This window comes from Thalassophryne amazonica, chromosome 1 (genome assembly GCF_902500255.1).
Source record: "Thalassophryne amazonica chromosome 1, fThaAma1.1, whole genome shotgun sequence".
NCBI lineage: Eukaryota > Metazoa > Chordata > Actinopteri > Batrachoidiformes > Batrachoididae > Thalassophryne > Thalassophryne amazonica.
Window position 1 is genome coordinate 162,527,041 of NC_047103.1, and position 25,194 is coordinate 162,552,234.

General features: G+C 43.7%; 1 protein-coding gene across 1 annotated transcript in view; it reads right to left on the reverse strand.

The window, feature by feature from the left end:
- The window catches only part of stk11ip (serine/threonine kinase 11 interacting protein), an 83,594-nt gene that overhangs the window by 12,499 nt on the left and 45,901 nt on the right, over positions 1-25,194 (reverse strand). The window contains exons 22-24 of the mRNA XM_034178251.1: positions 23,965-24,146; positions 13,032-13,116; positions 10,690-10,772 (exon numbers count right to left, since the gene is read on the reverse strand). Of these exons, the coding sequence (XP_034034142.1) occupies positions 10,690-10,772; positions 13,032-13,116; positions 23,965-24,146 (350 nt within the window). The remainder of the gene's footprint in view (positions 1-10,689; positions 10,773-13,031; positions 13,117-23,964; positions 24,147-25,194) is intronic.

Here is a 25,194-nt window from a genome sequence, read left to right on the forward strand (position 1 = left end):
TTGCGCTCAGACTGCACATGGTCCGCCATCGGATAGATGTCCCATCTCGACGGCGCCTGGAGCATTTCGAACATATGCAACACACTTGGGGCCGATTGGGACCAACTGTGTGGACTCTCACAGATGGCTGTCGGAATGTTTTGGAACTGCAACTTGACACTTTTCGGATGTGGGCCGAATCGTCATTCTGACGCCATTCGGCATCATTCTGGCTATGTGTGACGGGGGTATTATATTTGGTACAGAAACCTTTGTTTGCAGTTACAGAGGTCAGATATTTCCTGTAATTCTTGACCAAGTTTGCACACTGCAGCAGATATTTTGGTCCACTCTTCCACACAGATCTTCTTCAGATCTTTCTGGTTTGGAGTTTCAGCTCCCTCCAAAGATTTTCTATTGAGTTCAGGTCTGGAGACTGGCTCGGCCACTCCAGAACCTTGAAATGCTTCTTACGGAGCTACTCCTCCGTTGCTCTGGCTGTGTGTTTGGTCATTGTCATGCTGGAAGATCCAGCCACGACCCATCTTCAATGCTCTTATTGAGAGAAGGAGGTTATTTGCCAAAATCTTGTGATACATGACCCCATCCATCCTCCCTTCAATACAGTGTTGTCGTCCTGTCCCCTTTGCAGAAAAAACATCCCCATGGTTGGAACGGTGTTCCTGGGGTTGTTCTCATCCTCCAAACACAGCAGGTGGAGTTGATTCCAAAAAGCTCTATTCTGGTCTCATCTGACCACATGACCTTCTCCCATGCCTCCTCTGGATCATCCAGATGGTCACTGGTGAACTTCAAATGGGCCTGGACATGTGCTGGCGTGAGCAGGGGGACCTTGCTGCCCTGCAGGATGTTAAACCATGACGGTGTCGTGTGTTACTAATGTAATCTTTCTGACTGTGGTTCCAGCTCTTTTCAGGTCATTGACCAGGTCCTCCTGTGTAGTTCTGGGCTTTCTCAGAATGATCCTTACCCCACGAGGCAGGTTCTTGCATGGAGCAGCAGACTGAGGAACATTGACAGTCATCTTGTGTTTCTTCCATTTTCTAATAATTACACCAACAGTTGTGTTCTCACCAAGCTGCTTGCCTGTTGTCCTGTAGCCCGTCCCAGCCTTGTGCAGGTCTACAATTTTCTCCCTGGTGTCCTTAGACAGCTCTTTGGTCGTGGTCATGGTGGATAGGTTGGAGTGTCACTGATTGAGTGTCTAGACAGCTGTCTTTCTGAATACAGGAGAAACTAACAGGTCTGTGCAAGCCAGAATGCTTGCTGATTGGTAAGTGATCAAATACTTATTTCCAGTAATAAAATGCAAATTAATTATTTCAAAATCATATAATGTGATTTTTTTTTATTAAGATAATGTCTCTCACAGTTGAATTGTACCTATGATAAAAATTACAGACCTCTCCATTCTTTGTAGGTGGGGAAACTTGCAAAAATAGACATTGGATCAAATACTTATTTGCCCCACTGTAGTAACAAGATTTCAACATCAACCAAATGTCACTTTTGTGGAAACTGAAGCAGCTCCATGTTTACTGTGAGCGGTTCCATTCAGAAGTGACTCTGAAATGTCACACTTTCAAGTGAAACCTTTTGAGAAACTTGCAGAGGAAACAGATTTATTTCAGAGAAAAAGGCATCTAAAAACAAAAACAGTACGTTTGATAACTGCTTGTTTTTGTCTGTATTTCTTTAAAGAAAAATCCTTCTTATCTGTCAAAGGTTATGTGTGATTAGAGTTAAAAGCTCAACAAAGTAGCTTCTTAAGACGAGGCATAAATTCTGAGTTTGACTTTACGACCACAAAGCTCTAGCCTCAGAGGGAAGAGGCAGCTCGAGACACGCTGAAACGACGGCACTTGGAATTCCTCACGCACACACACACAGCTGTGTCGCCTGCAGCTACATTTACTTTAAACGTGTCAGCTGAGGCGCAGACAGTGAGACACAAAGTCCACGCAGACCGCATGAGCGCCAGCGCAGCTGCACTGTGCAGGAAAACCAGTCACGGCAACGCTCACGTCAAAGGTTAAAAATATCAACTCGAAACATCACAATCTGGAAAAGAAAGAAAATCACAGTGACTGCAGCTGAAGTCAGTAGTTCACTGATTCATTAGTTGTTAAAAATATAAGCATCTGGTAATCAAAAAAAATCACTACCAAGAAAGAAAAACGTCATATTTTGATTTGTACCTGTTTTTTTTTTTTGTTTTTGTTTTTTCATTCTTTTTGTCTTTCAGTATAAATTAGTTTAACCAGGTTTAAAGTGTTCTACACGGTGGACAAAGAACAGTTTAAGCTGCGGTTAAAATACTTCAAACATATTTTAAACTGGGTCAGACCACATCTTTAAAAAGCTCCAAACCAAATGTAAAACATCTTATACTGGCTTTAAAAGTTATTATAACTTTAATGGGTAAGTTACAATAAGTCTGGTTTTAACTGGTTTGCATTGTTCTCTACTGTGGTATCAGGTGGGCGGAGATAGTTGTTGTAACCTATTTTGCTTCCATTTCAGAGCCGGCTATCATCCCAACAGATGGGAAAATGGGACTTTTTGGCCATCTCTGAGAATTAAAGGCTGAAATTGCTGAATCGCAACATATATGGTAGCATTACACCACTCTCAGTGTTCGGTGAGGTACGTGGGTCAGTCTCAACAGGATTACTTCCCCAAGCCAAGGCTGGTACACACTTACAGCTGGGTGGACTGAGACAATACAGATTACCGGGCTTGTCCAAAGACACGGACAGGTAAAATGCCTGGGAAATGAACATATTGGTCACCCCACTCTTTATCCCACTGAGCTACCTCCTCCATAGTGGTGTTGATTTTCACAAAGTCTTTGATTTGGTTAACCGGGCTGCGGGATTTAGATGGGCTTATCGACCTGGTTATACGGTTAGACAACCGATTAACGGAACACCGACGGGAGCGAGACGAGGGGCGTGGTCAGGCACAAGCTGTCCCTCTTCCTCCCGGGTCTGAAAGGAAGCCGACTTCCCCACGTTCCACTGCCAGGGCTCTCCACGTGACAACAGCTCCCCCTGCTGACATTGCTATGGAAACGAGCAGGGCCAAAAAATGATCAGATCAGAGACAAAGGAGGCTGATCCGTGGAGAGTGTTTTCTCTGCAGCTCTACCGAGCACACACAGAGAGAATGCCCCAAACGGTCAAAACAGCAGCACTCGTCCTTAGAGACTGGGCTAAGAGTGGGTCACAACACCCACGTGGGGAAACCCCGACGATCTGCATGAATCCCAGTCACGATCCTGAGTGGGGATCTAACCCTTCACGCCCCAGCACTGGTGGACACGGGGTCGGAGGGGAATCTGCTGGATAGCAGATGGGCAAAGGAGGTTGGGCTCCCTCTAGTGGCCTTACCGTCACCATTGTCAGTGCGGGCGCTAGATGGCACCCTTCTTCCACTAATCACACACCAGACACAGCCAGTGACATTGGTGGTGTCTGGGAATCACAGGGAGGAGATTGTGTTTTATGTAACACCTTCTACCTCCCGAGTAATTTTGGGTTTTCCATGGGTGTTAAAACACAATCCCCGGATTGATTGGCCGTCTGGGGTTGTGGTTCAGTGGAGCGAAACCTGCCACCGGGAGTGTTTAGGATCCTCGGTTCCACCCGGTGTGACAGCTAAGGAGGAGGTTTTAGTCCCCCCCAATCTGGCGGCGGTGCCAGCCGAGTACCACGACTTTGCTGACGTCTTCAGCAAGGATCTGGCACTCACGCTGCCCCTGCACCGTCCGTACGATTGTGCCATCGATTTGATACCGGGCGCTGAGTACCCGTCCAGCAGGCTGTACAACCTCTCACGTCCGGAATGCGAATCAATGGAGACCTACATCCGGGACTCGTTAGCTGCCGGGTTGATCCGGAACTCCACCTCCCCGATGGGTGCTGGTTTCTTTTTTGTGGGCAAGAAGGACGGCGGACTCCGTCCATGCATTGATTACAGAGGGCTGAACGAGATCACAGTTCGCAACCGATACCCGTTACCTCTGTTGGATTCAGTGTTCACGCCCCTGCATGGAGCCCAAATTTTCACGAAATTGGATCTTAGGAATGCTTATCACCTGGTTCGGATCCAGGAGGGAGACGAGTGGAAGACGGCATTTAACACCCCGTTAGGTCACTTTGAGTACCTGGTCATGCCGTTCGGCCTCACCAATGCGCCCGCGACGTTCCAAGCATTGGTTAATGACGTCTTGCGGGACTTCCTGCATCGGTTTGTCTTCGTATATCTAGACGATATACTCATCTTTTCTCCGGATCCTGAGACCCATGTCAAGCATGTACGTCAGGTCCTACAGCGGTTGTTGGAGAACTGGCTGTTTGTGAAGGGCGAGAAGTGTGAGTTCCACCGCACTTCTTTGTCTTTCCTGGGGTTCATAATCTCCTCCAACTCCGTCGCCCCTGATCCGGCCAAGGTTGCGGCGGTGAGAGATTGGCCCCAACCAACGAACCGTAGGAAACTACAACAGTTCCTCGGTTTTGCAAATTTCTACCCGAGGTTCATCAAGGGCTACAGTCAGGTAGTTAGCCCCCTGACAGCCCTGACCTCCACAAAAGTCCCCTTCACCTGGTCGGATTGGTGCGAAGCCGCGTTTAGGGAGTTGAAACGCCGGTTCTCGACTGCACCGGTTCTGGTGCAGCCCGATCCCAAGCGCCAGTTTGTTGTTGAAGTGGATGCCTCTGACTCAGGGATAGGAGCCGTGCTGTCCCAGAGCGGGGAGTCCGACAAGGTTCTCCATCCATGTGCCTACTTTTCCCGCAGGTTGACCCCAGCTGAACGGAACTATGACGTCGGCAATCGGGAACTTCTTGCGGTGAAGGAGGCTCTTGAGGAGTGGAGACACCTGTTGGAGGGAGCATCGGTACCATTTACGGTTTTCACGGACCATCGGAACCTGGAGTACATCCGGACCGCGAAGCGTCTGAACCCCAGGCAAGCCCGCTGGTCGCTGTTCTTCGGGCGTTTTGACTTCCGGATCACCTACCGCCCCGGGACAAAGAACCAACAATCTGACGCCCTGTCCCGGGTGCATGAAGAGGAGGTCAAGACCGAGCTGTCAGACCCCCCTGAAACCATCATCCCCGAGTCCACTGTTGTGGCCACCCTTACCTGGGACGTGGAGAAGACCGTCCGGGAGGCACTGACACGGAGCCCGGACCCGGGGACAGGTCCGAAGGACAAATTGTACGTCCCACCAGAGGTCAGGGCTGCAGTCCTTGACTTCTGTCACGGTTCCAAGCTCTCCTGTCACCCAGGGGTGCGAAGGACCGTGGCAGTGGTCCGGCAGCGCTTCTGGTGGGCGTCTATGGAAGCCGACGTCCGGGAGTATATCCAGGCCTGCACCACCTGTGCCAGGGGCAAAGCCGACCATCACAAGGCCCAAGGCCTCCTCCAGCCTCTGCCTGTGCCTCATCACCCCTGGTCTCATATCGGCCTGGACTTTGTCACGGGCCTCCCGCCGTCCCAGGGCAACACTACCATCTTAACGATAGTGGACCGGTTCTCCAAGGCGGCCCACTTCGTGGCCCTCCCGAAGCTCCCGACGGCCCAGGAGACTGCAGACCTCCTGGTCCACCACATCGTGCGTCTGCATGGGATTCCAGCAGACATTGTCTCAGATCGTGGTACTCAGTTCTCCTCCCAGGTCTGGAGGAGTTTCTGCAGGGAACTGGGGGCCACCGTCAGTCTCTCGTCTGGGTACCACCCCCAGACGAACGGGCAGGCAGAGCGGACTAACCAGGAACTGGAGCAGGCCCTCCGCTGCGTGACCTCCGCACACCCGACGGCCTGGAGTGACCATCTGGCCTGGATCGAGTACGCTCATAACAGCCAAGTCTCGTCTGCCACCGGCCTCTCCCCGTTTGAAGTATGTTTGGGGTACCAGCCCCCATTGTTCCCACTAGTGGAGGGAGAGGTCGGGGTGCCCTCGGTCCAGGCCCATCTGAGAAGGTGCCGTCGGGTGTGGCGTACCGCCACGCTCTGCCCTGCTCAAAGCCCGGACGAGGGCCAAGAACCATGCGGACCGCCGGCGTGCCCCGGCCCCTGCGTATCAGCCTGGGCAGGAGGTTTGGCTTTCCACAAAGGACATTCCCCTGCAAGTGGAATCCCAGAAGTTGAAGGACAGATACATTGGACATTTTTCCAATACTCAAGATCCTCAGTCCAGCCGCAGTGAAGCTGAAGCTGCCAGCTTCACTGCGGATCCACCCGGTTTTCCATGTGTCACGCATCAAACCACACCACGTTTCACCCCTCTGTACCCCCGGACCGGCGCCGCCTCCTGCCCGGATCATCGACGGGGAGCCGGCTTGGACCATGCGCCGGCTCCTGGACGTCCGTCGGAAGGGCCGGGGGTTCCAGTATTTGGTGGACTGGGAGGGGTATGGACCCGAAGAACGCTCCTGGGTGAAGAGGAGCTTCATCCTGGACCCGGCCCTCCTGGCCTACTTCTACCGGCGGCACCCGGACAAGCCTGGTCGGGCGCCAGGAGGCGCCCGTTGAGGGGGGGGGGGTCCTGTTGTGTGGGCCGCTGAAGAGGAGGTACTGCTGGCCCACCACCACCAGATGGCGCCCTGCTTGAAGTGCGGGCTTCAAGCACGAGAGGGTGTCATAGCAACCGGGAGTGACAGCTGTTACTCGTCATCAGCATCAGCTGTCACTCATCCACATCATCACCACCTCCTTAAAGGCCGGACTGCAACTCCACCTCCCCGCCGAGAAATCAGCTACCATTCAGGTAACTTTCTCTGCTGACTTAAAACATTGAGTAATAATCTGAACTTCTTTGCAGCCGTTTTCCTGTGGCGTTTCCTTATCTGTGGGATTGGCGTAAAGTGTGATCAGCGACGGCTTCGCTTCACACTCCAACCAGATAAGTGGTTAGACAGGAGCTGCACGAGTGTGTGATTGGAGGTGGAGGTGCTCCCTCCTTACTGAATACAGACTGTGGGATTACTGAGTGTGCGACCTCACACTCATCAGGACTGTCTCTGTTCTCTGCCAGCAGTACCGGGTCTGACTGCTGAAGACAGCGGCCACCTGGGGCGCAGGGCTTGGCGGCTCCGGTGTTCTTCAGCTCCGTTGGCAGTGGAAGCTGTGTGGATCCGGCTCTTCTCTCGCCAGGCGTCTTCTATCGTCGAGCCTGCCCACACGTCACCTGGTGTATGATTGACAGTCACTATATTGTTATTGTCTGTACGTCGTTGTGTGATTCACAACATTAAATTGTTACTTTTGGCTTATCCATTGTCCGTTCATTTACGCCCCCTGTTGTGGGTCCGTGTCACGACACTTTCACAACAGTCTTTGCCTTTTCTCTCAAAAATTCTTGAAAGGGTAGTTGTAAAACAGCTAACTGATCATCTGCAGAGGAATGGTCTATTTGAGGAGTTTCAGACAGGGTTTAGAATTCATCATAGTACAGAAACAGCATTAGTGAAGGTTACAAATGATCTTCTTATGGCCTCAGACAGTGGACTCATCTCTGTGCTTGTTCTGTTAGACCTCAGTGCTGCTTTTGATACTGTTGACCATAAAATTTTATTACAGAGATTAGAGCATGCCATAGGTATTAAAGGCACTGCGCTGCGGTGGTTTGAATCATATTTATCTAACAGATTACAATTTGTCCATGTAAATGGGGAATCTTCTTCACAGACTAAGGTTAATTATGGAGTTCCACAAGGTTCTGTGCTAGGACCAATTTTATTCACTTTATACATGCTTCCCTTAGGCAGTATTATTAGACAGCATTGCTTAAATTTTCATTGTTACGCAGATGATACTCAGCTTTATCTATCCATGAAGCCAGAGGACACACACCAATTAGCTAAACTGCAGGATTGTCTTACAGACATAAAGACATGGATGACCTCTAATTTCCTGCTTTTAAACTCAGATAAAACTGAAGTTATTGTACTTGGCCCCACAAATCTTAGAAACATGGTGTCTAACCAGATCCTTACTCTGGATGGCATTACCCTGACCTCTAGTAATACTGTGAGAAATCTTGGAGCCATTTTTGATCAGGATATGTCATTCAATGCGCATATTAAACAAATATGTAGGGATGCTTTTTTGCATTTGCGCAATATCTCTAAAATTAGAAAGGTCTTGTCTCAGAGTGATGCTGAAAAACTAATTCATGCATTTATTTCCTCTAGGCTGGACTATTGTAATTCATTATTATCAGGTTGTCCTAAAAGGTCCCTGAAAAGCCTTCAGTTAATACAAAATGCTGCAGCTAGAGTACTGACAGGGACTAGAAGGAGAGAGCATATATCTCACCCATATTGGCCTCTCTTCATTGGCGCCCTGTTAATTCTAGAATAGAATTTAAAATTCGTCTTCTTACTTATAAGGTTTTGAATAATCAGGTCCCATCTTATCTTAGGGACCTCATAGTACCATATCACCCCAATAGAGCGCTTCGCTCTCAGACTGCAGGCTTACTTGTAGTTCCTAGGGTTTGTAAGAGTAGAATGGGAGGCAGAGCCTTCAGCTTTCAGGCTCCTCTCCTCTGGAACCAGCTCCCAATTCGGACACAGACAGAGACAGACACCCTCTCTACTTTTAAGATTAGGCTTAAAACTTTCCTTTTTGCTAAAGCTTATAGTTAGGGCTGGATCAGGTGACCCTGAACCATCCCTTAGTTATGCTGCTATAGACTTAGACTGCTGGGGGATTCCCATGATGCACTGAGTGTTTCTTTCTCTTTTTGCTCTGTATGCACCACTCTGCATTTAATCATTAGTGATTGATCTCTGCTCCCCTCCACAGCATGTCTTTTTCCTGGTTCTCTCCCTCAGCCCCAACCAGTCCCAGCAGAAGACTGCCCCTCTCTGAGCCTGGTTCTGCTGGAGGTTTCTTCCTGTTAAAAGGGAGTTTTTCCTTTGCACTGTCACCAAGTGCTTGCTCACAGGGGGTCGTTTTGACAGTTGGGGTTTTTCTGTAATTATTGTATGGCTTTGCCTTGCAATATGAAGCGCCTTGGGGCAACTGTTTGTTGTGATTTGGCGCTATATAAATGAAATTGATTTGATTTGCAGAATCAATGGATGCCCTGATGACTGCATTTGAGAAGCTTAGTGAGGATTTGGAGTGTGGGTTATATTTGTCCTGGATCGAGACTAAGACTCGAGCATTAAATGCCTTCCTGAACTCAGGCACCATTCACGCCTCTGTGTACTCATCCTTTGCAGTGGAGAGATGCTTGGGAAGAGCTTATGGCGGCAGTTGGTCGCTGAACAGAAGTACTTGGTGATGCCGACATGAAAAGGTCCATGTCTTCAAGGTTCTGGTGTTTCCTGTCTTACAACTTGTAGGACTTATACTCTAACCAGCAACTGAAGGTATGATATCTTTTAGGAGGATGCTTCTGTAATAAAACACATCAAGTGGAGGAGTTTAAGTATCCCATGGTCTTGTTCAGGAGTGAGGGACGGATGGAGCATGAGATCGACAGACAGATCGGTGCAGCGTCTGCAGTGATGTGGTCACTGTATCGGACCGTCGTGGTGAAGAGAGAGCTGAGCAGGAGGGCAAAGCTCTCGATTTACTGATCGATCTACGTTCCGACCCTCACCTATGGTCATAAGATTTGGCTCATGACCGAAAGAACGAGATTGTGAGTACAAGCGGCCAAGATGAGTTTCCTCCGCAGGGTGGCTGGGCGCTCCCTTAGAGATAGAGTGAGGAGCTCGGTCACTCGGGAGGAGCTCGGAGTCGAGCCGCTGCTCCTCCACATCGAAGGGAGCCAGCTGAGGTGGCTCAGGTATCTTTTCCAGATGCCCCCTGGACGCCTCGCTGGAGAGGTGTTCCGGGCATGTCCCATTGGGAGGAGACCTCGGGGAAAACCCAGGACATGCTGGAGGGACTACGTCTCTCGGCTGGCTTGGGAACGCCTCAGGGTTCCCCCGGAGGAGCTGGGGGAGGTGTATGTAGATCGGGAGGTCTGGGCAGCTTTGCTTGAGCTGCTGCCCCCGTGATCCTACTCCTGATAAAGCGGACGAAAATGGATGGATGGATAAACATTGCTTCAGGAGACTCAAATAAGGAGTATCACTTGCACTGTGAGGAAACATCAGCGATGACATTTAAACCATGTGCCATGTTTTGGTGGACATGAGTGAGCCTGCATGTGCCTCATTGTTGAGAACCCCTCAAGTGGAAAATCAAAGGGGACACCCACATTTCACCTGGCTGCAGAAGACAAATGGTTACTTTCGAGAACTGGAGATACACCCATGGAATAACTGGGTGGCTGCCATCCAGGAACATGTGTGGGTCTGTAATGTGGTGGATGCTGTAATGCCTGGCAGCAGTGCATGCCTCCAAACCGGCCCTGACCATGAAGCGTAAACTGGTTTAAAGTGTAGCTATATGTAGCATACTTTCCGTGGGTTTGGGCTTCGTCAGAGCTTTGGACAATAGTTGAGTCATATTCCGTGGTTAGAACAAACAGTCCTGATCTTTGTTGCTTCAGACAAGTTTCAGTCAGCAATTTTTATACTTCTTGCACGAAGTTAAAATAGAGAAAACATGAGTCACATCATTAAGAAACAACATTTTTTAAGAAAATAAACATGTTCAAGCTGAAATGGAATTTAATAATCTCACAGATGCAACAAGTATTTAAAAGTTTCAGGTCACCTTGGAGGACAAAAGCCAGAAGGTAGAAGAACTGCAGTTGACCTTCCTCCACATCTGCCTGAATGTCTTCACACACAAGAGGCCTAAATGCAAAAAACAAAACAAAAAACAAAACAAAACATAAAAAAAACAGCAAAAGTAGTTAAACAGCGAGCAGCGGCATTTTAGGCTAGCAGGCATTTTACCGCCATGTAGCTCAGAGGGAAGCACTTCAACGAATTTCAGTTAGCGTAAAGCAAAGGGGATAATTGACATAATAACAGCCGACGGGTTGACGAGCGTACAAACAATGTGTGTTCTGAGAGTGTGGTTAGCCACCACACAACACAACAAACTGTTTTTATTTGTGGTCTTTGTGACGAATGAGCCTGAAAATGCACGACAAACGGGGAGATTCGAGTTAGTGCTCGTAGGCTGCCTGATTGTGAGGTTCTATAAAATGTTTTAATGACTTGTCTAAGCTAAAAGAAAAAGTCTGACTGAAGTGATAAAATGAGTGATTTGAACAGTGTTCCTTTCACTTTGTTCCAAAGATAGTGCAATGATACTGTTATGACATCAACAAAAAGTGAATTAAAAGCTGCTGTTTCCTTGAGTGTCAGTGGAATTTTAGTTTATGTAACAATGTTTATAGGTGAGTAATTTGAACAGGGTTCCTTTCATTTTTTTTTCTTGAAAAGATAGGGTGGTCATACTGTTTTTGACATAAAAAGTGAATCAAAAACGGGTATTTCCTTGCGCTTCAGTGGAGTTTTAGTTTATCGAAATGTGTTTATACACAAGTGATTTGAACAGGGTTCCTTTAAGAAAAAAAAAATTCCCAAAGAAATAATGCAATGATAATCTATTGTTAACAAAAAGTGAATCAAAAACAGGCATTTTCTTGAGCTTCAGTGGAATTTTAGTGTCCCTAAAAATGTTTATAGAGAAGTAATTTGAACAGGGTTCCTTTCTTTTCCCAAAAGATACAGTGTTCATATTGTTTTGATGTAAAAAAAAAAAAAAAAATCAAAAACAAGTATTTCATTGAACTTCCGTGGAGTTTTAGCTTATCTTAAGGTGTTTATAGACATGCGATTTGAACAGGGTTCCTTTAAATGTTTTTTTCAAAATTTAGGGTGGTAACAATGTTTTGATGCAACAAAAAGTGAATCATAAACTATTCATTTTCTTGAAGTTCAGTGGCGTTTCCATTTATCTAAAGGTGTTTAAACCTGAACATACGAGTGATATGAACACAGTTCCTTTAAATGTTTTTTTTCAAAATTTAGGGTGGTAACAATGTTTTGATGCAACAAAAAGCGAATCAAAAACTATTCATTTTCTTGAAGTTCAGTGGAGTTTCCATTTATCTAAAGGTGTTTAAACATGAACATATGAGTGATATGAACAGGGTTCCTTTAAATGTTTTTTCAAAATTTAGGGTGGTAACAATGTTTTGATGCAACAAAAAGTGAACCAAAAACTATTCATTTTCTTGAAGTTCAGTGGAGTTTTCATTTATCTAAAGGTGTTTAAACATGAACAGGGTTCCTTTAATTTTTATTTTTTCAAAAGATAGGGTGTTAACCTTTCAAAAAAACTGAATCAAAGACAACAATGTGTCCTTGATTTTCAACAGTCTTTTTGTTCATCTAAAAATGATAAAACATGAGTGATTTGAACAAGGTTTCACAATTTTTTTTTGGTTTGTTTCATTTTGAAGATAAAGTGCTAAAATTACTTTGACTCAGCCAAAAAAAAAGTAAAAAAAAAAAAAAAAATGGAGGTGATTCAAGAATGTGTAGCTTTTTATGTTCTAGTTTTAAAAGATGGATCATGATTGCCAAAGGACACACAAAGACAGAAGGTCAGACTGTCAGATAACATAACACATCACAACAATCTAACTTTCACCACAGAACCAATAAAATAATATGAACAAAACAGTCATATCTTTTCTTGGGATGAAGGTACAGAGCTGACATCATATCTCAAACAAACACACATACACACAACTAACAGAGGTGATAAACAGCAGCACAGAACGTGCACACTTCAGGATATGGCGCACAGCACATGGTACAAATTACCAAGTGGTTTACCAGCTAATTTAGTCAGGCACTTTTACAAAATGTTGTCCAAAAAAAGGCAGGTTGTAATCAACTAAAGATGTGCCAGAAATGTGCAGCATTACAATCCTCTTTCACTCTCACCTCCTAACGACATACAAATGTGTACGCCACCATTTCACCCACATCTGAGTATTTAAAAACACATAAAAGACAAGACATTGGCTATTTTCAGGCTGCATGGTTGAGCCTGCGGGCAGTGACGGTGTAGCGGGTGCGAGTGCAGCGTACCAGAGGTGGTGCTGAGGCGTGAGTCTGGTGGTGGAGATGGACTTCAGCTGGCTGTCTGACTTGTGAGCCATCTCACGCACAATTCCTGAAGAAAAGCAGAGAAACGGCTCAGTTTTAGATAAAACAGACCAAATCATTACACACGCAACAGTTTTACTTTTGGATCATGACAAAAGTAGACCACAAGTTTGTTTTTTTTAACATTATGGAAAATCAATTATCACAACTGATGTTACTGCTTGAATGTGCACACATGTATAGCTATTTTAACAAGCTTTAGCCTTAAATATATTTTAACATACAATAATGACGAGTCTCTGATGATCCTGTTGTAAGGTTCACTGAAGATGTCAAAATGTTCATGCTGGGTTTTTTTTTTTTTTCCAGCTTCTTTGGACAAAATGTCACAGTAACAATGGGGACCATCAACCAGTAGATCCTGGTCATAATCATTTGATCAATATCTATCTATAAAAAAAATCAGTCACAAGAAAATTTCACCTTTTTCCTAGCTTAAATAGTGAATTTGTTGGTTCTGGAAGTGGAATGTGTGGTTATAGCCTCTATATAGATATTGTTTGCTAAATATGAAGATTTGATGCTTATCTCTCTCCATTGGTGGGCACAGTTCTGCTAATCCGCTAACCGCTAATTCGTGAATCTAACTTTTTTGTTAGCTGATTAGCTTTTCAGCTAACTTTGAAAACCATCAACGGACCAATCAACTTCCGCTAAATTTAGTTCCAGTAACTTTTTTTTGCGGGCACAGTGAATAAAGCTTCACAGTTAAAACATTTGTAAAGCCTGAAATCATACATTTTAGTTCCTGCCTGTCACGTGTTTTGTAGCACACAGACAGCTATGAAAGGCAGAGCTCAATCCTCTGCCAGCAGGGGAGACCTGGCTACCAGAAAAAAAGACAAGGAAAAAAAGATAATTTATTTTCACAGCCATACAGTCTTACAGACATGTCACAGGAGACATACACAAGACAGTTTTGACTTATGGTTAAAATTTCAAACAAACTAATTCCAGACACATTATCAAAATTAATGTCACCTCTGTTGTTTTTACAAAGTGAAAATATCAGCTATATGTTCTAGTTTTAAAGTAATGCACTAATTTTGAAGGTTTGAGCATTTACAGACACACATGCCTAAAGGCATTATGGGAAAATAAGCTTCCTGCCATCAGTGGTTGGTTGGTTTATTTATATGTAAAAACCAACACACAAGTTACTGTAATGGGTGTGTTGTTTTTTTTTTTTTTTTTTTTTTACAAATAAAACTGTATTTGTAAATATGTCATTTTTTTTATTTGTTAAATAAAGGCAATTTAAAAACTGAAAATTCTGTTTGTTAAGTCTGATTCAGCATATATACTGAATGTGTGGCAATTGGTATTCACACTCCCACCTAGTAGATGGCAGTGTTCATGGGAGTATGGAGTATGGAAAAAGCAATTGCCATGGGGTCCAATGGACCCCAAAAGTCCTGAATAGGGTTAAGAAACCTTCCTATTCTGCACTCTTTACCTGTATTAACTGCACCTGTTTGAACTCGTTAACTGTATAGAAGACACCTGTCCACACAATCAATCACACTCCAACCTATACACCATGGCCAAGACCAAAGAGCTGTCTAAGGACACCAGGGACAAAGTTTTAGACTTGCACAAAGCTGGGATGGACTACAGGACAACAGGAAAGCAGCTTGGTGAGAAGACAACAACTGTTGGCACAATTATTACAAAATGGAGGAAACACAAGATGACTGTCAATCTTCCTCGGTCTGAAGATCCATGCAAGATCTCACCACGTGGGGTAAGGATGATTGTGAGAAAGCCCAGAACTACACGGGAGGACCTGGTCAATGACCTGAAGAGAGCTGGAACCACAGTCACAAAGATTACATTAGTAACACACAACGCCGTCATTGTTTAAAATCCTGCAGGGCAGCAAGGTCCCCCTGCTCATGCCAGCACTTGTCCAGGCCCATTTGAACTTCACCAGTGACCATCTGGATGATTCAGAGGAGGGATGGGAGAAGGTCATGTGGTCAGATGAGACCAAAATAGAGCTTTTTGGCATCAACTCCACTCACCGTGTTTGGAAGATGAGAACAACCCCAAGAAAACCATCCCAACCATGAAGCATGGAGGTGGAAACATCATTTTTGGTGGGGTGCTTTTCTGCAATGGGGACAGGATGACTGCAATGTATTGAAGGGAGGATGGATGGGGTCATATATTGCGAGATTTTGGCAAATAACCTCCTTCCTTCAGTAAGATCATTGAAGATGGGTCATGGCTGGGTCTTCCAGCATGACAATGATCCCAAACACACTGCCAGGGTAAATAAAGAGTGGCTCCACAAGAAGCATTTCAAAGTCCTGGAGTGGTCTGGCCAGTCTCCAGACCTGAACTTAATAGAAAATCTTTGAAGGGAGCTGAAACGCCAAACCTGAAAGATCTAGAGAAGATCTGTATGGAGAAGTGTACCAAAATCCCTGCTGCAGTGTGCAAACTTGGTCAAGAACTACAGGAAACATCTGACCTCTGTAACTGTAAACAAAGGTTTCTGTACCAAATATTAAGGTCTGTTTTTCTATTGTATCAAATACTTATTTCATGCAATAAAAATGCAAATTAATTATTTAAAAATCATACAATACCGTGGAAGTGTACCTATGATAAAAATTACAGACCTCTACATTCTTTGTAGGTGGGAAACTTGCAAAATTGACAGTGGATCAAATGCTTATTTGCCTCACTGTATGTCCCAGTGTCAGACTGGACCTCCTCCTGCAGATGAGCGCTGATGACTGCTCTGTTTTAGATTTTTTTCCTCTGAACAAAATCTTATTCCTTTAGTTATTATAACAGTCATATGATGCAGGATAAGCACTATTATATTTATATATATTATATTTAAGACTGTATCACACCTTGAAATAAATTAGATTGAACTCTGAATAAACCTAAGACCTAAGTCCCCCCTCTAAATGGGGCATATACCCAATTATAATTCACAGTAATGGGGTGGCCAATCACATTCAAGGGGTGGCCCATACCGCCCCTAAACCCACCCATGAATATTGAATCCCATTTCTTGACTGGCTGAGAATTCAAGTTTTTATCTTGGTTTTAACTAACTCTGCAATAAGATAGTTTCCTTGGCGTGAACCTGTTGCTCTGCCACCCTCTCCTGAATCTGGGTGCATGACGTCAGCTGTACAAGGTAGCAGGGTTCACACTCGAGGTATTTTGGCTTCATATCTGCATAGAGAGAATCCATCTTTCTTTAAAGCCTGCGATCTAAGTGCAGAAAAATCCAAAGACAAAACACCAAAGCAGGATGATTAAAGAGAAAGAAAAAAAAAAGATAGTGATTTAAGCACAAGGATGTAATGATGCATCATATTTCAGCTGCAGTGTGTTTTAAAGCTTTGAGCCTGTTGGAGCTGCACACAAAACCACACGGAAGCATTTCTGAGAAGAAGATGCAAACATCAAGTTAGCACTCAAACATGAAGAACGTCTTTGCAAACAAAGATTCATGCTGAAGAAAAGGATTTGACACTTGGAAATATATGTATATCTCAGCCAAAACAAACACCACTAAAGGAGCAATCATGGCTCTGCAGAAATCAACTGGACCTCTGCCTTTTTCCGAGGCGTCAGATTTCTCTCCCAGACTGGCTGCATGTGCAAATGTCAGCATGGTGCACAACTGAAGTTCAACAAATTTGAAATTTTTGTGCAGTCATATAGCTTGCAAAAATGAAAGAAGATGCGTATGATAAACATACGCATCTTTTGCTGTGGCATTCTAACCTATATGGGGAAAGTACCATCATTGATTCTATTTGTTTTTTCTTTTACTTTTTTCTTTTGTTTTGTCCACCCAACACTCGAAGTACAAAATTCTGAAAGTTTAGATTTCTGCATTTCTTCCATGGCCAATAAACAAGCATTTTTTGAAACAGAACACAATTAAGCTGTGCATGATTCTTGGGGTATCTGAGGGCCACTAATTTGGCATTAAGTTATTACGAAGGATACAACCTCCATCAAAGCCTCTGAACCCTCAACCCTACCACGCCATACTGGGCAGCCATAGGATCAATCTCAAATTAAAAAAAAAAAAAAAACATCTCAGATCTCTATGAATCTCAAAATCTCACCACTAAATTTTGTTCAAATCAATCTGTTGCTTGTTGCGATACCCCACACAGAGAGGCGAGTGATTACAAACTCTCGTCCGCTTTGTGCTATAAAGTCGGGATAAACACCAACAGGCCTCATTATTATTATTATTATTATTATCATTATTATTATTATTGATTGGAGTAGATTTGGGGAGTGGGATTTTAGGGATGATTTAGACTACAGATTAATTAAACTTACTCAATAACACAGCAATTTTTGACCTAACAGCTTCATGTTTTGGTGAAATTCGTCCGACTGGTTTTCCGACTCCCCCGAGCGCACATGCACACGCACACACACACACTACAATGTGTAAGAAACACTGTATTTAAACCTGTGTGACCTGATGAAAATGTCAGGTCCAAAAAAACCTCATTGTGTGATAAGGAAGCCACACGTTCTCTTGTTGCAAGTTTAAGATTTCTTCTTCAATATGCTGCCTAAGAAAATACAGGGAACACAATGTACTGGGTCACGATTACACATGTATGAATAGCAGTGTGTCATTCAACACGACAACAGTCTAGGCCAGAGGAGAGGAACACGGTGATTTAACGCCACGTCTGAAGAACTTTAAACAGATTTAAAGGCCCAAAATGCAAGCACATGGGGGAAAGAGCAGGGTGCTGGATTAAAGGACAAGTTCAGGACAGTTCTCACACCTGAGTCACTGTGCAAAAAAACCAAACTCGTGAGGGAAGCCACAAATTCAAAATACAAATTTATTAATTTATATAGCGCCAATTCACAATGAAATCGTCTCAAGGCGCTTCACACAACATAAAAAAAAACTGAATTAAAAATTTTAAACACAATAAAAAGACAACCATGAAAGAATACAAGAATAAAAACACATAACACTAATGATAAAACAGGGAAAACAAATGAGTCTTTAAACATGACTTAAGTCTCCACAGTGTCCGACTGCCGAATGTGTGCCGGGAGATCGTTCCACAGAGCTGGGACATGGTCGGTGAAAGCTCTGTGACCGGCAGACTTTTTATTCACCCTGGGAACACACAGAAGTCCTGCACCCTGAGAACGCAGGGCCCGAGCTGGTACATAGGGGTTCACCAGGTCAGCCAGATAGGGAGGTGCAAATCCATGAACAATTAAACTAATAACAGTACCTTAAAATCCAATCTTGCAGCGACTGGAAGCCAGTGCAGGGACGCCAAAATGGACGTAATGTGGTCAAACTTTCTGCTTTGTGTCAAAAGTTTGGCAGCAGCATTTTGAACCAGTTGATGACCCCTAATCCTGAACTGCGGTAAACCAGAAAATAGAGCATTACAATAATCCAATCTAGAAGAGACAAATGCATGAAGTCTCAGCATCAGCCATAGACAGGATGGGATGAATCTTCACTATATTTTGCAAATGGAAGAAAGCAGTCCTTGTAATGTCTCTAACGTGGAGGTCAAAAGACAACATAGGATCAAAAATTACTCCAAGGTTCCTCACTTTATCCGTATGATGTATAACACACAAACCTAAGCTAGGTTCATGTGTTAAAAGCCACCTAGACACTGGTGACAAAGTCACAGATTTCTGTGGCTGTGATTGGAGAACTCTGCACCTTTTATCTGTTGCATTACTAGTTACAGCTTCATTTTGGAAGAAAACAACAAATCAAGGGTTTGGTCTCCCATGTGCCTTCTGACAAACTATCTCAACTTTCACATCTTCTTTTGTTAAGAAAATCCTATATTCAGCTCCACTGCGCATAACTGGTAAAACGGGAAAACACCACACTGTGCACAGCTTCCCCAATCACAGCCACAGAAACCTAGAACTACTTCATCGCTGTTCCAAATCGCACCGTCAGTTTTTGAGAAATGCCTACTCCTGACAGGTTTACAATAATGACAAATGATCCTTTATTAATCCCCCTTTTTAATCATGGGAGGTAACTGGAGTGTCCAGAGGAAAACCAAGGACAGAACATATAAACACAAGAGAGAAAGGAGCTGGGCTTAGAATGATTTGAACCCCAGATTTTACTGGCAAGAGTGCTCAACAATGTGCTACCGTTCCACCCAGTACCATACTATCTGCATTTCTTAATGATGGATGTAAATGAAGTGCAAGACATGTTCAGTGACTTGGAAATGTTCATGTTTCCATTGTCTCAAGTAAGCTGGCTGGAAAAGTTCCCTCCCCAGCCAGCCTCCTGTCCTGGACACCAGCATGGAGTCCCAAAAATCCTCAATATTTGTATTGTCAAGTGTGTTGGTAGCATGGCTCAAGCAGAGGGTCACCCCTTTCAGTCTGGTCTGCTTCAGGTTTCTTCCTCAATATCATCAGAGGGAGTTTTTTTCTTAACACTGTCACCTGTGTGTTTGCTCTACGAGTTGATAAGGTTAGACCATACTTGTGTGAAGCGCCTTGAGGCAGCGTTGTTGTGATTTGACGCTATATAAATGAAATAAAAAATTAAATTGAATGATTTGTACCAAAAATAATCCTAATATGTAGTTTTTTTTTATTTAATTATGGGCTCTAAAAATGGAGGGACTGTGTGTAAAAATGGCTGTTGTCTCTAATGTGACAGCTAATGTGACATTTTTCATTCAACTTCTTGAACTGAAGCTCAAAGCACATCTTGTTTCATTTCATCTCCAGTGTGGGGCTGCACAGAGGTAAAAATACAAAAAGGGCACCACCGTCTAAATACTTGTGGACCTGAGTGCCATTCATCCTTGCCTGCGTCCTTCATGATCAATTCAAGCACCATTTGACTTTTTGTTGCACCATCTACTAATAATTTAGTAATAACGCGTAATATTTTTCTCCTTGAATTACGGAATAAGAACATTTAGTGAAAAACCAGTTTCATTGTATCCCAGAGCAGTTTGGAATGTTGTGACGACGCCGGATCATGATTGAGAAACCACATCTTGATTTGGAAAAACAAAAATAAAAATCCGCACTGGACTGAAGTCAGAGTTTGGTGTGCTGACAGCACGCCGTTCTGATTTGTGCAAGAAGAAAAATGAAACAGCTGATTAAATAATGTGTTAGCGCAGACGGTTTCTGCGCTGTGCCAAGCCAGACTGAAATGACCAGAAAGCAAAAGTGACGGGCTGAGCGTGTTAAGAACCAAGTTTGCAGCCGACCAGGTCGGGCTGGTGTTCTGGTCTCTGTCAGTTATCCTTCTCTTTCCCGTTTGAGCGCCAGACAGTTTGGCTGTCTCTGCCGTGGACTCTGATAGCCCTGATTACTTTCACACGAACTCAAACATCCTCTCCCCGTCTGATGCATTTTACAGCCGAAAGAAGAGCCTGCGCATGAAGATCATGTCTGAATCTCGTTTTCTGCACAGCGTGGAAATAAGTAGCAGCTAAAAGGAAAAGTCCGTGTTTCATCGTGGAAACGCAATGACACTGAGCAACAGCAAGGAAGACTTGAAACAAGTTTTGAAAAAGCTTTGTTTGGTGGAAAGTTGTGTCCGACTCGTTTAGTGTGAGAACGTCAGAAAACTGTCCCAGTTCCAACCACATCCTTTCCTCCCTTTTCAGCCAGCGAGCCGCTTTCCCTCGATCGGACGGATTTCCAGCGGTGGTTTTGAGCCGTGCACACATGGCAAAAGCCAGCCTGGATGATAGAAAGTGTTTGTTTAGAGTTTCCTTACTTTGATTTAATGCTACAACATTATTTTGGGGGTTAATTCAAACAGACGTTCTGTCTTAAAGGATTTTAGGGAATGCTGGGTTTAGGAAGTACTTTAGTCTGACAAAGCTCCATATTCTGCTTTTGTAGGCACATGGTTTAAAACTGATACTTAATCTCTGAAACACCAGATTTTCATGCATTTAGTCAAAGACTATTTCCAGACTGGGACCTGAAATGTACAAAGTAAAGTCAAAGTGTCATAAACGGATAGATATGGGATCTATAAAGGTCATCATGAGGTCAATGGACAGAGGTTTTTGGTGATGTAGATACATTTACAGGAAAAAAGAAGGTCCAAGTCTTTTAGGGTCCTGTGAGTGTCATATTACTCCATGGTTGTGAGACTTGGACGCCAACGACTGAGGTGACAACTGGATGTCTTTGGCACCAGGTCTCTCCATAGGATCCTTGAGTACCACAGGAATGCTTAAGGCACAGTTTCTTTGGGAGACTCAGTTGAGCAGTATCATGTGCATTGTGAGGGAACAGAAGCAACAACATTTTGGTCATATGGTGCGTTTATGTGAGTATGATATGATCCACTACACACGTACCTCATTGTTGAAGACCCCAATGGCTGAAGATAGACAAGGACACACTCACTTCAAGAAGTGGGGGCGGACCAGTTGTATACCTGAGTGGTTGTCATTTAGGACCCAAAGCAGTTCTGTGGTGTGTCGGATGCAGTGATGTGCAGTATCAGAGCTTGCTCCCAGACCTGACTTGACTTTGGATCTGTGAAGGACTACTGAGGTTACCTCAGTGCTGTGTCACTCAGCACCCGGGGAGCAACAATAAAAATCACAGCAGCCACGTCCGGGATCTCTTTTAAAGGCTTAACTGAACGAGGTTCCTAGCATTTAAAGTTGTACACCCATGATTCAGAGGAAACAAAGTGAATCCAATGCTGTGAACACCCCCCCCCCCCCCCCCCCACACACACACACACACAAAACTATGTTTGTCACTAGTGGACACTGGCACAACCATCATCCTGGTACAACTTGACATCCTGTTGAGATCATCTTGGCCAGAGTTGCAGGACTCCCTAGCAGTGGGAACGACATGATTGAAGCCAGTGGATCAGGGCTCACGAGCGGTAGAGCCAACAAGATCAAGGCCAGTGGATCAGTGCTCAGGAGCAGTAGAGCCGTCACGATCGAAGCCAGTGGATCACATCTCACGATTGTGCCACCTGCAGCTTATGGCAGCGCAGTAGCGGCAGTCTCAATATACAGTAACACCATCAGTTAAAATGTCTCCTTTATGATTGTTGACATTTTTGCAGCTAGAGATAACTGTCAGCACACAGAGCCAGACTAACGTGTCACTGAGATCGGTTTGGCTCAGTCCATCGACTGGTTTCCTTTTCTACTGAAGCAATGTTGACAGATATTTAAAAAGATTTACATGGCACTTGAATCACTTACATCATGAAATTCTTTGTACTGCATCGGGTTTTATGCTGCGTTTACACGCCAGGTGTCTCCAGGATGGTGAACCTCTTGGGTTTGCCAGTTCAGAGTGCAAACAATCTACAGATGATTCCAATTCTAATTTTAACATTTTAAGATCTGTCCTTCCATTATCAATTAAAATTGCTCCTGTTTAATCAAAAGTCCACGTTTTTAATTTTCCTTTGAGATATACAGTGACATCCACAAATATTTAGACAGCAGCGCACTTTTTGAAAGGACTATGTTTTAAAATGGGCAAATTCATGAACAGTTCATGTGATATTTTGTTAAAGCCCTTGAAGTAAAGCTGAAAGTCAACACTAGAAGCACATCTTGATTGTTTCAACTCTACTGTGGTGGTGCACAGACAAAAAAAAAAAAAAATTACAAAAACTGTTCAACTCCAACTACACACTGCAAAAACTGTCCAACTCAAAACAAGCCAAATAATCCAAATCTAGTCAAACTGTCTTGCATTAGACAAAAAAAATGTGCCAATGTATGTAAATGTGCCAAAATATCTAGGCACCGAATAATCAAAGTGTGCCTTAAAACTAGACAGAATTCTTATTATAAGATTAGCCTCTGTCTTACAATAAGGAAAACAATCTTGTTCCTTTGCTTGGATGATTTGAAATCCATTGCCCTTTGTTTGTTACTGGCTAAATACAGCTTGACATTAGCTGGAAAAACTTAAGAAAAAGTGAGATACATTTTCCCAAAACAACACATTTTTTTCTTGTGTAAAAACTGCTTGACAAGATTATTTTTCGATTTAAACAAAAATGTAAGTCAAATGTTCTTTAAATAAGTCTTTTTTTACTTTCTTAGATATCAGTTTTTGCAGTGCATCTTTACACATTTACATTTTCATGGGGTTTGGATCAGCAAATGACTGCACAGCCAAACAGTTTCTCTTGACCGGGTTGGGGACTTCTGTTTTTGTTTCCTGATGGTGACAATAAGGCCAAATAATTATAGTTAAATAACTTTAACCCTCACATTATTACAAATATCACTAACAGCAGACTTTAAAAAAAACTGTACAACTTCAGCGTATTTCCACACCAAGATCTTTTCCAGATGTTTAAGAGTGAGAAATTGTCAAATTAATTTACCATATTTTTCCAGACATTCCTGAGCTTCCATGAGCCCCTGCCTAATAAAGATTTTTCCTCTCAGCTTCTCGACCTCAGTCTGCACACAGGTTAGTCTGGGCAGGATGTACTCAGTCTGGAGAACCCACTATGGTGGGCATTGGTGCAGAAAGCCGCGTCACATGTGGCACATGTAGTAAGAGTTTTTTAAGGCAGTAAGAACACAATGATATGAAAATACATAATGTTAAATTTTCAGTATTAATTTTTATATATTAAGTATTTATACTTAAAAATAAATAACACTCAGACTGTCTGAGTGTGCTGTTGTGTATGTTGCCCCGTCTGGTCCCAGAAGGGCATTATTTTGCCTCTGCTGTGTACTGTAGGTTTGAGATGCCAATAAGCTCTAATCTACACTCAAGTGCTTTCCCACACATGAAACCCAAAACATATTGTTTTTCATTTACATTTTATTTGTCTGTTTCATGTTACCTGTCAAAAGGCCAAAGTAACGTTTGCAGTGCAAACTGTCCCGAACCAGCAGCGTGTAGGCCTCGCCCGCTTCTCCGAACTCCATGTGGATGCTCTGAGACCCAAGGCCCACTTCCAGGTAACTGAGCTCCATAAGCGGGTAGCTGTCCCTCTTTTGCAGCCAATCAGAGAGATTGTCTTGGCTGAGAGGAAAGAAAATGTTTAGGGTCAGAAGCTGATGAATTCAAGATGTCACATGGCTTAAGAAAGACCGTAAATTACATGACCTCTGACCCTGTAAGACAGGGCTGGTCAAATCAGTTCCTGGAGGCCACCTGCCCTGCATGTGTGTTTTCCCACTCTCACTGCTCCATCCACAGCTAATGAACTCTGTCAGGCGTAATCAGCTAATGAGGAACTGGGAAACACCACAATTAAATAATCAGGAGTAGAACAGGTAGATGTGCTGTAAGGTGAAACCACCAAACTGACCACCGTCAGTCTAGTGGATGACAACATGCGGGAAAACATTTGAAACCATGAGGGTGCATACTAGTGTGATTATAAGGTCTGATTATTGCTACATCTTCTAGTTTGGTCTGATTCTGGAGGAAGACTGGACCACTGCAGCAAACCTAAAATTTCAAGTCAACAAATGGCTGTCATGAAGGGTCATGGAAAAAAATAAGTGTGACAAATGTCAAACTGGGTACATACAAGGCAAATTTCATGCAATTGCAGCCACTGGTTACAAAGATATGACCTTCTGACCTGTCCTTCAGCAATTTCTACATTGTTGGTCAAAAATATTAAATTTTTTTGTCAACTCAAAAAATGCTAAGTGTTGGCCAAATTTACCTTAAAAATTTAGAATTTTTGTGAGCTATTCATGCTTTCAACACATACAGTAGTGTTCAGAATAATAGTAGTGCTATGTGACTAAAAAGATTAATGCAAGTTTTGAGTATATTTCTTATTGTTACATGGGAAACAAGGTACCAGTAGATTCAGTAGATTCTCACAAATCCAACAAGACCAAGTATTCATGATATGCACACTCTTAAGGCTATGAAATTGGGCTATTAGTAAAAAAAAAGTAGAAAAGGGGTGTTCACAATAATAGTAGTGTTGCATTCAGTCAGTGAGTTCGTCAATTTTGTGGAACAAACAGGTGTGAATCAGGTGTCCCCTATTTAAGGATGAAGCCAGCACCTGTTGAATATGCTTTTCTCTTTGAAAGCCTGAGGAAAA